This window comes from Vipera ursinii (assembly GCF_947247035.1).
Source record: "Vipera ursinii genome assembly, chromosome: Z".
NCBI classification, from domain to species: domain Eukaryota; kingdom Metazoa; phylum Chordata; class Lepidosauria; order Squamata; family Viperidae; genus Vipera; species Vipera ursinii.
In genome coordinates this window covers 13137462-13150082 of record NC_139517.1, presented here as the reverse complement: position 1 = coordinate 13150082, position 12621 = coordinate 13137462, and the positions used below count along the sequence as shown (strand labels likewise).

The 12621-nt window shown below is 43.1% G+C and overlaps 1 protein-coding gene across 1 annotated transcript; it reads right to left on the bottom strand.

The window, feature by feature from the left end:
* Positions 1 to 2643: 2643 nt before the first annotated feature.
* On the bottom strand, positions 2644 to 11246 carry CD2BP2 (CD2 cytoplasmic tail binding protein 2). The gene is made up of 7 exons (XM_083377220.1): positions 10914 to 11246; positions 9200 to 9281; positions 8190 to 8322; positions 7674 to 7831; positions 5500 to 6028; positions 4901 to 5019; positions 2644 to 2988 (listed from the first exon to the last, which is right to left on the bottom strand). Exons 2-7 carry the CDS (start codon positions 9272 to 9274, stop codon positions 2878 to 2880), a joined length of 1125 nt encoding a protein of 374 aa, XP_083233346.1. The 5' UTR covers positions 9275 to 9281; positions 10914 to 11246; the 3' UTR covers positions 2644 to 2877.
* Between the last annotated feature and the right edge of the window lie 1375 nt (positions 11247 to 12621).

The following is a 12621-nucleotide window of genomic DNA, read 5'->3' as shown; positions in this document are numbered from 1 at the left end:
ATCTTATCAATGCCTCTTAGTCAAAATTCCAACTAGATTCTCCGCTGTTCAAAGGCACTGGTCCTCGACTTGCGACTACAATTGACCCCAACATTTCCAAACAAGAGAGTTGTTGAGCTTTGCCTCATTTTATCACCTTTCTTGCCACAGCTGTTAAGTGAATTATTGCAGCTCTTAAGTTAGTAACGCAGTTGTTAAGCGAAGCTGGCTTCCCCACTGGTTTTGCTTGTCAGAAGCTCGCAAAAGCTGATCACATGACTCCAGAACACTGCAACCGTCATAAATATGAGTCAGTTGCCAAGCATCTGAATTTTGATCACGTGACCACGGGGATGCTGCAATGGTTGTAAATATGAAAAAATGGTCGCTAAGTCACTTTTTTCAGTGCCGTTGTAACCTCAAACGGTCACTAAACAAATGGTTGTGACTACTTGCGTCCTAAAGATGAGATATTGGCAGGCAAGCTTTCTAACCATGGCGTTGCTCAAAGTTGTGGTTAAAAAAGCAGAACTGGCTAGAACTTCAGCCTGATTTACTGAATAGGCTTAATTTCATTTCTTTCCACAAAAAGGGCCAAATTTGCTCTGCTGCGGAGTAATCAGCTGTAGGAATCACACAAATTTTGGGAACATACGACATCTGCTTCCTGGCAGGGACAACTAAAATTCACAGGAAACAAAAAGCTAACCTTCCAAGAATAAAGCTATAAAGGAATAATCAATCGCAGAAATTTTCACAGAAATTCTATGAAGAGACCATGAGATATGGTTCATCTCCCCAGGAGAGTGAGGGGAAGGGATAAGAACCACCAAGACTATCTCTCAAATTGAGGTTCTTATCCCCTTCCTGATCCATTCTATTTTTTTTAACTCATCTATCTACCTCTAGCTTGCTTCATTAGACACAGTAAAGGATTGATTGCTCAAATAATTTGCCATAGTTTCCTTCCTGTGCCAATGAGCTGGCTCAAGTTGAATTTCGAGAAATATGGATTTCAAGATGGTTAGCAAACATTTCCATCAGATTGCTTAAAACTTGCTTAGTCATAAAAATATTAAATCTTTTCTTTAACGTGATAGAATCATCCTGTCTCATCAGCAGATCTTTTGATATTATAAAAGAACCCATCTTGAAGGCTTTTTTGAACTTGCAAAGAATCTCTTAAGGCAGGAGTGGGCGACTATGGCCATTTACAATTCGTGGACTTCAATTCCCAGAATTCCTGAGCCAGCCAGGAATTCTGGGAGTTGAATTCTACAGGTTATAAAGGGCCATAGTCGCCCACCTGTCTTAAGGGAATACTTTTGAGGCATCCATTTACTTAATCATTACTATCTTGCTACAATAGCAGATTCTACCTCAGTTGCCATAAATTTGCTGAGTCCATCCAGAGAACTATTTAGAGCGATGTTCCCAAATCTGAAATTTTATTTTTAAGGGATGAAAAGATAATTTCCTTTCTATAAATCTAACGACAATCGATGTGACTATATGGCTGTAAACTAAGCAAGCCTGAGTATAAAATATGTTGATTTTATTCTAGGCCCATTAGGCTAGTCATCTATCTTTTCTGTGTTTTTAAATGTGTATTTATCTGTTAAAAAACATTTTCCTTGTTTAATGAGCTGTGGACTAGTGAGTAGCAGAAGCTTCAATTATCACATGATAAACTTAAAAACGCTGGGCTGAAAGAACCTATCTCAGGTAGTCCTTGACTTACAAGCATTCATTTAGGAGGGGAAAAGTGTTATTTTCCACCAACAATCACGTTGACTGCTGCAGCTGATAGGAAGGATGTGATCCTACTAGTTCTGGTTAATGAGCCACGCCCAAGAAATCCTGCATCCATAGAAATAATCCTCAATTTACAACCATTTGTTTAGTGACGGTCCAAAGTTACAATGGCACTGAAGAGGCATATGACTGTTTTTCACACTGTGACAGCATCCGCGTGGTCCCGTGATCAAAATGTAGACCCTTGACAACTGGCATGTATTTATGACGGTTGCAGTGTCCCAAAGTCATGTGATTCCCCCTTTTGCGATCTTCTGACAAAGTCAATGGGAAAGCCAGATTCACCTAGCAACCGTGTTACTAATTTAACAACTGCAGTAACTCACTTAAAACTGTGGCAAGAAAGGTTGTAACTGTCTTGTTTAGCAGCAGAAGTGCTGGGCTCAATTCTGCTCCTAAGTCGAGGACTATCTGTACAAGATTATTTGTATCTGGCAACCGTTATCCTACAACAGGGTAGGCAACCTTGGCTCTTTTATGACTTGTGGACTTCAACTCCCAGAATTCCTGAGCCAGCCATGGTGAGGGGAAAGGGGAGTTTCCAAGCTGAGCCATGCTGGCTCAGGAATTCTGGGAGTTGAAGTCCGCGAGTCATAAAAGAGCCAAGGTTGCCTGCCTCTGGCCTAGGCCGCTTTATGACTTGTGGACTTCAACTCCCAGAATTCCTGAGGCAGCCACGCTGAGGAGAAATGGAAAGGTTTCCATGCGGAGCCATGCTGGCTCAGGAATTCTGGGAGTTGAAGTCCACGAGTCATAAAAGAGCCAAGGTTGCCTACCCCTGCCCTACACAAAACTTACAGCAAGGGACGTAATAGCCAGCAGGAAAATAGAGAGAGCTGACTAACCAAGCCAATTTAAAGTTATTTTATTTTTGTCACAAAATCCCAAACATCCTCACATTTAAATGGTGAATCAAACCCCTCTTCCCCTCGGCAAGTGCACCCACACACACACACACAGACGTATCGTCCCCTTGCCCTCACACCCCCCCACACCTCTCCCCAAAGTCTGGCAAGTTCTTTCAGTCTGTCGCTGGGTTGAACTCTATCCCTCACGCTCGGCAGAACAGGAGGTGGGTTCCGATCATGTGTAGAGATCAAAATCAATCCGCTTGGAATTGTAGAACTGGCCCTCGGAATTATCCGCCTTCCGGCAGTAAACCCCATCAGGGAAATAGCCTTGGGATACCCAGTCCTGAAGAGACAGAAAAGAGAAATTGAAAGAAAAGAGAGAGGGAGGGAGGGAGGGCAGGGAAAAGAAGAAAAGGAAAGAAAACAGGCTGTGCTAGAGAGAAGTTCCCCGAGGGTGGACTCCAGCACGAGTCGTAAAGCTTGGAAGTCAAAACCTCTGGTCCTGGTGACCGACCCAGATGGGATCCTGTGACATTATCCTGTGACAGTATATATCTGCCTTCATTCATGAACGAAAACGGAGCAAAATCTGGCACAGAACCTCACGAGAGAGGCAACCAATGTCGAAGAGGGTCACTTAATTGGCAGCGTTATCAAAAGGGTCATCCTGAAATGCCCTTAGCCAATATGGGATCCGATAGGACCATATTAGAACAAATCAAACTGTATTAAATCACAAATGATTTGCTAATAAAGGGCTGGAATATCATTTATCACAGATCTGGTAATTCCAAGGAAACCGAAGGCTGCGCACCATTTCTGATCCTACACTCAAAACTGCCAATATGCTGCCCTTAGCTTAAAAGGTAAGGTAAAGGTTCCCCCGCACATGAGTGCTAGTCGTTTCCGACTCTAGGTGCCGGTGCTCATCTCCGTTTCAAAGCTGAAGAGCCAGCGCTTGTCCAAGGACGTCTCTGTGGTCATGTGGCCGGCATGACTAGACACCAAAGGCGCACGGAACGCTGTTACCTTCCCACCGTAGTGGTCCCTATTTTTCTACTTGCATTTTTACGTGCTTTCGAACTGCTAGGTGGGCAGAAGCTGGGAGGAGTAACAGATGCTCACTCTGTTACGCGGCACTCGGGATTTGACCCGCCAAACTGCCGACCTTCTGATCGACAAGCTCAGTGTCCTAACCCACTGAGCCACTGCGTCCCCTTGCCCTTGGCTTAGGTTACTTTTAAATTCTAATAAGGGAATCATTGTCATTCACAGGATGTCAGGAATAGAACAGATTCGAAAAGATGCACCTGGGGTGTGCTACTATGAAAATTGGGGGCAGTGATGCTGTATCAATCAAAAGTAATTCTCAAGCACCATCCCCACAGCAAATGTCCAGAAAGGAATTCTGACCAAGGAAATAAACTATGACCATGAACAATGTAAATGTGACAAGTGATTAAAAATCCCTCTGATGCATAGGGTTGTCAATATGGAAATCTTCCTAGGAACAGGCTTTCCTTCTCACAATTGCCAGGAAGAAAAGCCAAAATAATGTGCACCAACAGAAGCCTTCTTCCCTCAGTACAGGTAGTCCTCGACTTACAACCACAACTGAGCCCAAAATTTATGTTGCTAAGTGAGAAATTTGTTAAGTGAGCTTTGCCCCATTTTACGACTTTTCTTGCCACAGTTGTTACGTGAATCAGTGCAGTTAAGATTAGTAACACGGTTGTTAAGTGAATCTGGTTTCTCCATTGACTTTGCTTGTCAGAAGGTCGCAAAAGGAGATCGCATGACCCCAGGACACTGTGACCGTCATAAATGTGAGTCAGTTGTCAAGCGTCTGAATTTCGATCAGATGACCATGGGGATGCCTGCTACGGTCGTAAGTGTGAAAAATGGTCTTTTTTTTCAGTGCCGCTGTAACTTTGAACAGTCACTAAATGAACAGTTGTAAGTCGAGGACTACCTGTATTCAACGTAAACAAAGATTTACATACAAGTGCAAAATCAAACAACCAGCAGCACTAAATAGATGGCAATCAAAATGAACAGAATTGTAGAAAGATGCACTTTTTAAAAGTCACCCAGGGAAAAAGAAAGATAAATGAGATACTGGAGAAGGGGAAAGGATATCTGCACCAATGGGGGGGGGGGGAAGGACATTAATAGGATAGTGAACAGATAGAGAAAAACAGATACAAAGTGAGGAAGCGAACAAGAAGTTCATCTATCCTCCTTTGGTCTCTTACCTGCATCTGAGAGCTGCTGAAGGGTCCATAAAGTTCAGATGTGTTTGTGTTCTCCCACTTATATTCCCACATCACCTCAGAGAGTGTGTTATCATCACTCTCCCCACGCACCTGACATCCTGTAGTTGGAGAATAAGCACATATCTCAGAAGAAATTTTCCTAAATTTCCTAATAAAAGACACCTACACTGCCCCCCCCCCGCCCATTCCGAACATCAGACAGTTAAGGCAGCGTTTCTCAACCTTGGGAACTTTAAGATATGTGGACTTCAACTCCCAGAATCCCATGCTGGCTGGGGGCTTCTGGGAACTGAAGTCCACACTTCTTAAAAAGTCCCCAAGGTGGAAAAATACGGAGTTAAGGATTGTTGAGTGTGTTAGATGAGGGGGTTGTACATTTCAATGCTTTCCCAAATAAGCTCTTGATACACAGCTTTGCAAGTCTTGAGAGGAAATTTCCCATCATAGTGAAAAACACCCCAAGAAGTGACCCCTCGCCTGCTATGATAAAAATCAGCAAACTATCTCGACGGCGTGTTTCCAATCCAGCTCCTCCCAGAACACTCTTGCCCACCCCCCTCCCCGCATAGGATACTCACCTGCTGATGTCTTCTCCCCTAGTTTGGCTTCATCGATCTCCTCAGCAAACATATCGAGTTCCGGTTCGGCAGAGGAAGGTGCCGGAGGAGGTTGCTGCAAAGCCCGGAGTCTCACGGCCAGCTTCTCCCGGGTTTCCTGGTAGATCTCATAGACGCCCCGGGCTACCATTTGGTCAGCCAGCCCCGACAGCTGTTCCAGTTGCTCTTTCCGCTCAGGGGACCCAGGCTTCTGGGGATCCTCTTCCTCGGGTGGATCAGCTTCGTCTACTCTGAGGCGGGCCCAGGGCTTCCGCTGACGTCCACTACTTTTGGGGCCACCCTTGTCTCCAAACCTTTGAATGGCTCGAGCTACCGTCTCGCCGGGTAACATTAAGTCTACCATTCTTTCCAGAAGTTCTTTCTTCTCCAGAGGTGTCCGGCCTACCTCAAGATCGTCGTCATCATCGTCATCGTCCTCTTCATCTTCTTCCTTGTTATCTGCAGAATTGAATGGTTTCTTCTGTCCGGGAGGCTGTTCCTTTATCTTGACCTGGTGAAAATCAGAACAGCATAGATAAGGGAAAGGGGAAAAGCGATATATAGGATATATATATGTCGTCCTCAACTTACAGTTGATTCGGTGACCGTTCAAAGTTACAGCGGCACTGAAAAAAGTGACTTAGATTTAAGGTGCTGGTACTTACCTTTAAAGCCCTACATGGCTTAGGCCCGGGATACTTGCAGGACCATCTGTTGCCGGGAACGACTTCCCATCGCCCAGTGCGCTCACACAAAGAGGGCCTCCTCAGGGTGCCGTCGGCTAGACAATGTCGGCCAGCGACCCCCAGGGGGAGGGCCTTCTCTGTGGGAGCGCCAGCCCTATGGAACCAACTCCCCCTTGAGCTTCAGATGGCCCCGGATCTCTGGTCCTTTCGCCGCGGCCTCAAAACACTCCTTTTCCATCAGGCTGACCTGGACTGACAGGGATTTTAATTATGTTTCTAATTTTTAACTTAATTTTAATTTTAATTTTTAACGTAATTTTAATTTTAATTTATTCTACTGGGGCCATTAATTTAATTTCTTTTTAACTTTTGTATTATTTTATTTTATTGGTGTTAGCCGCCCTGAGTCCTTCGGGAGATAGGGCGGCATATAAGTCCCAATAATAAATAAATAAATTTTTTACATTTACGACCTTTGTAGCCTCCCCATGATCATGTGATCAAAATTCAATTGCTTGGCAACGGGTTCACACTTATGACCGTTGCTGTGTCCCTAAGCTCATGTGATCCTTTGGACCAGCAAAATCAATGGGGAAGTCAGATTCACTTAACAACCGTAAGAGTCGTGGCGGCGCAGTGGTTAGAATGCACCATTACAGGTTAACTCACTGCAGGAGTTTGATTCTGAGAGGCTCAAGGTTGACTAGGCCCTCCACCCTTCTGAGGTGGGTAAAATGAAGACCCGGATTGTTGGGGGCAAGAGGCTCTGTCAAACCGCTTAGAGAGGGCTGTAAAGCACTGTGAAGGCGGTATATAAGTCTAAGTGCTATTGCTATTACTAACTTATCAACTGCAGTGATTCACTTAACAACTGTGGCGAGAAAGATCATAAAATGGCGCAAAATTCACTTAACAAGTGTCTCACTTAACAACAGAGATTTTGGGCTCAATTGTGATCGGTAGTCAAGAATTACCTATATTATGGATTAAAATGGATTCTAGGTCTGGAAAAAGAACACAAATGGCTTATCCTGGCAGTTATTTCGGGTTTTGGCAAGCACACTTCCATCTGTCAATATTGCTCTCAATTTTTATTGGTGGAGTGGTATTATGTAGGGGGAGCTAGAGAATTCTGGGAATTGAAGTCCACACATCTTAAAGTTGCCAGGGTTGAGAAACACTGGTTTAAACTGATGACCATTATGGAGTGGATGGCAGAGAATTCTGCCATGATATTTCCTTTCACAGTCCTAAAAGTCCCCTACATTTACTTCAAATAATGTTTATGCACACTTTTTCCATAGCAACTGTGAGACTTTAGGAGCTGGAGGAATAGCAAGCTAAATAAACAAAACTGAATGAATAATGTATCCATCTCTTATCTGCCTTCTTTCTAAACTAAAATTCCCTAAACCTTATATATATATTGCACTGGTCATCTTCTCTTCAAGTCTACCGAAAAAGACCTACCCAATCTATGTTGTCCAACCAATTGTCCCGAATCACTGCCTCTTTTTTCAAGAAATAGTTGCCTTCTGAATCAAAATGACCTTCTTCCATCTCCTCTTGTAAATTGAAAGGGGTGATCCGGATACCATCTTCATAGTCAATCGTGGCAGATTCCTGCCCTAAAAAGATAAAGCAAGCAGATTAATTTTTGATTGACCTTGACACCAATAAAAATACCGAACTTTAATTTTTAACAGAGTTAACAAACAGTAAATTACTGGAGTAGAAAGTGTAAATATGAAGCCTTCTGCTCCAAAATCATCATTCTACTTGAATGATAAAATCTTCAAGACATTTCTTCTTATCGAGATTTGAAGATTACGTGGTGGGTCACCACAGAATTCAGTGTGTCTTAACTGCCTCCTGAAAAAAAAATCCACAATATTGGGGACTACTGACTTTTTTTTTAACAGAGAGAGGAAAGAATATGGAAGTTCTGATTACTGAAATCTATAATAAATACAGTTCCCTACTTACCTTCCACATCATCTGATGCAAGGATGTCATATTTACTACCCTGCCCTTCATCTTCTTCATCTTCCTCATCGCTGTCCAATGAATGCTTGCCTTTAAAACGGCTGCCTGGCCCTCCAATGGCAGGTTCCACCAGCTGCTCAAGAGATGAAGTGAATGCAGAAGTTCAGCATTTATCTGTTTTCCCCCAATTGTCAAGGTACAAATTAGCTAACTCTTCAAATTAGCAAGTTAGTCTCTGTAGCTTTATTTTTTCCCCTGATAACCTGAGGCACTTACAGGCAGTCCTGGACTTACATCCATAACTGAGCCCAAAATGTCTGTTGCTAAGCAAGACACTTAGGGGAGTTTGGGCCCATTTTATGACCTTTCTTGACACAGTTGTTAAACAAATGACTGCATTACAGTTGTTAAGTTAGTAACACAGCTGTTAAGTCAATGTGGCTTCTCCATTGACTTTGCTTGTCAGAAGGTCGCAAAAGGTGATCACATGATCCCGGGACATTGCAACCGCCATAAATATGAGTCAGTTGCCAGGCATCCAAATTTTGATCATGTGACCATGGGGATGCTGCAATGGTCGTACTGTTTTCAGTGCTGTGGTAACTTAACATGGTCACTAAACAAATGGTTGTAAATTGAGGACTGCCTGCATTTAGGTCTATCCCTATAGCCCTTCAACTTCACAGATTGGTGTTTTTCAAATGTGGTAACTTTAGGATGTACAGACTTCAACTACCAGAATAACCCAGCCAGCATGAGAGTTAAAATCCATCTATCTCTTATGAGTTGCCAAATTGAAAAACACTGTTATGAAAAGTTTGCCCTTAGCTTTATTTTCTGGGATCTCAAGTTAAAGAATATCCTTCCTCAAGCCAAGTTCCATCCAGGTGGTTTATCCTACAATTTTGAGGAGCTCCTACCACTAGATTGATCAGTACTGATAGGAACTCTAACCAAAAACAGGCAGAACAGCTCAGATTAGGCAAAGGTGTTAGAAAGGTTTATTTCACCTTCTTCTTTGGGAGACTCATCTCCTCTTCATCATCATCGCCTTGGTCTTCAAATGTGACTTTCCGTTTTGACATGACGACCCTGTAAAACGCAACCCAAATCAACAGCAAAGAGACTTAACAAACTGATACAAACTGAGCTTCTTCCAAAACACGAACTTGGCAGTTTTGATAAGTGTCATATGCAGCTTTATCAGAATGCTGGTCTCTCTACTGATAAGGACCTTATCATTACTACACACTGCCTCTGGGGAAAGTTTGTAAACAAGTAGCTGTCAACTCTGCCTTTGCTACCCATACCAGCGTAGATGCACACAATACATATTGTCTACCCTTTGGGTAATATAACTGAAGAATTCTCAAAACCAAAACACTGCCCAAAATATCACAATCTTAAAAAATTCTGCATACTCCCTCATAACGGTTTTACTCCAAATAGGCATTCCCAAATGTTACAACAGGAACAATCCTTCATTCTGAAGGTCTCAGGTTGGAACTGGAAAGTTTGTTAAAGGATTTGCTGAGGCAGAAAATTGCAGCTGCAATGAGTAACAAGACCAGTAACGAATGGTGGGACACTAGGGCCTAGCAACAACAAAGCTACAAGTTAAATACAGGGGTCTTTAAACTTGGCCCTTTGATGACTTGTGGACTTCAACTCCCAGAATGCCTCAGCCAGCGTGCCTGGCTGAGGGATTCTGGGAGTTGAAGTCCACAAGTCATCAAAGGGCCAAGTTTGAAGATCCCTGAGTTAGAAGGACGCTGTTAGAATAATGCTAGCTGAGGCACATAGACATAAACTTTGGTAACCTCTGGCTTATTATAATAATAAAACACAACCCTTTTGATAAGAAAGTTTATTAGCATAAACATACAACGTATGAAGAAGGAAGGTAAAGTAGAAGAATCCAATCAAAGGAAACATCTGTCAAGGAACCAACGAATGATAGATTCTTAGGGAGTTAACTTCCTTAATCATAGCTGTATAAAATTGGTATTTGTTATAGGGTCCGGTGTCTTGGCTCCTTTAGCTGCCGAGACCTTTTTGTTGAAGTATTTCAATAAAAGTTCCTTGAACCGCCTCTCGTTTCTGGTTCTGACTGGCACCTGCGCCAGGCTAAACCCAGTTTACGGACAACAATTCTCCCCTTTCTTTCGGAGGCAAGAAAGAGAAGAAACCATTACTTCCAAAAATGAGGCTTTTCTTGCCATCTCTTAAAATAAGTTTCCTTCCCTGCCTTGAACTCCAAAACCGTCTCCATTAATTTCAACGGAAGCCCGCCGAATACTTTCTCAACTGGGCAACCTGGAGAATTGAATGTAAGGGACCAATAAAACGTGTGGGAGCCAACGGGGCTTCCCCACGACTTTTCTCGTGCATCTAATCAAGTCTGCACTTAAAGCAACCGCGTTTGAAGACACGCAGGAGGCGACCTCGACGTTCATTTAGGGCAGGGGTCTTCAAACTTGGCCCTTTTAGGACTTGTGGACTTCAACTCCCAGAATTCCTCAGCCAGGCATGCTGGCTGAGGAATCCTGGGAGTTGAAGTCCACAAGTCATAAAAGGGCCAAGTTTGAAAACCCCTGATTTAGGGACCACCGGAACCCCCATTCCTCCCATTCTCCAAGGGGGCCCCGCGAGTCCCTAAATTAAAACTGGCGGGTTTGCACCTTCCTCTCCGTCCCATCCCCGTACACACGACCCGGGTCGTACCTAGGCGGCTGCAACCACAGCACCCGAAGCCTCCCAGCAGCGTTGCGCAGAAATCGACATCAGACTCCTGCTGCCATTCGAGCCGGATATGATGCGATAGGTGGAGACATTTTCTCCCTCGGCGCACAGGAAGTGACGTTGTTTCTGGCAACCCGTGACTTCATCGCCCAACCTGGCCGAAGGGAAGTGTGGGCAAAACTGGCGGCAGGAAGCCAAGCCTTTCTCTTTTCATAAAATGCCGCGATGGATAGAGAGGATTATTATTATTTTAATTGGATCTCTCGGCTCAATAATAGTTTCGCCCTTTCTGGAGCTCCTCCTGTTAGGAGGAATAGTATGTTTATATTTCAGCCCTTGCTGGCTTTTTTCCGCTCTTTTCTGAAATCTGTAATTATTTATTTATTTATTTATTTTATTCGATTTATATACCGCCCTTTTCCCGAAGGACTCAGGGCGGTTTACAGGGCAAATTAAAAAAGAGATACAATATACAGATTAAAATACAATTAAATTAATAGCCTCAACACTTATGCAATACCAGTGGAAAGGCTTGCCACCAGAAGTTGTGGGCGCTCCAACACTGGAGGTTTTTAAGAAGAGACTAGACAGTCACTTGTCTGAAATGGTATAGGAGGTTCTGCTTGAGCAGGGGGCTGGACTAGAAGACCTCCAAGGTCCCTTCCAGCTCTATTCTATTCAATGATGGATGTGTAATGAACGCAAATGATGTAGTCGTTGCGATTAAGAAGTGCTGCTGTTCCAAGAAAACTTGGAAGAAATGTAAAGAAATCCCGTCTGATTGGGAAAATCCCAGAGTTGGTTGAAAGATGGGCAGCTATGTAAATGTTTTAAATAAATAAGTTTGTGAAAAATGGACCTACTATTAATTCTAATTGCTAGATAAAAACTCCATAGCCAGGGGAAGTCTATCTTAATTAGGCTCTAAACAAGGAAGAATAGCCTTCAGTTCTTCAGAACTGAAAAAGCTTCTTGGATGAGAAGCGAAAAGTCTTCAAGGAAAAACAAAGGCCAGTTGCCTTTTGAAGAAGTATCTTTGGGACAACCATGACCTGGATGATAGAATCTCCGTAGAAAAGAATAGCCAATGTTTCTTTACACTGCTTCTTAGTTACTGAATGCCTCTTGCTCCGATGTACTGTACGTAATATCCAGAATTAGATGAATCTACAGAGCTGTTCATAAAATTATTTAATTCCCTAGGGAAACTTCCTTGAATCAATCTTGGCTCCTGGCAACTTGACAAATGTTTTTTTGTGGCAACAATAAGGAAGTGATTTGCTAATCCCCCTCCCCCTTTTATTGCCTTCCCAATATATCTATTGCTTTCACCTTTTCTTGATTGGTTCCAGTCAAATATTAACCAAATTTGTTCACACTTAGCTTAGGTAATTTATCCTCCAGTGTTCCACCAGTTAAAGCATGCAGAGAGCCTTATACAATTATGGAGATGCAACTTCAGCAAAAGAGCTGGATTAATCCGACCACTACAACTATCCTAGTAAACCTTTTGCTATGTTTAAGCAAAACTTGGACTCTTAGGTTTACTGGTCAGTTTGCTCCTCAGTTACCTGGATATCATGAAATAGAAGAGGACATACATTCATCCCTAAAAGTCTAGTTTTGTTACATGTTTTGTGCCAGCCCATGGCAGTTCCCCAAATAGGTCATCAGATGGAGCAAAGAGGCT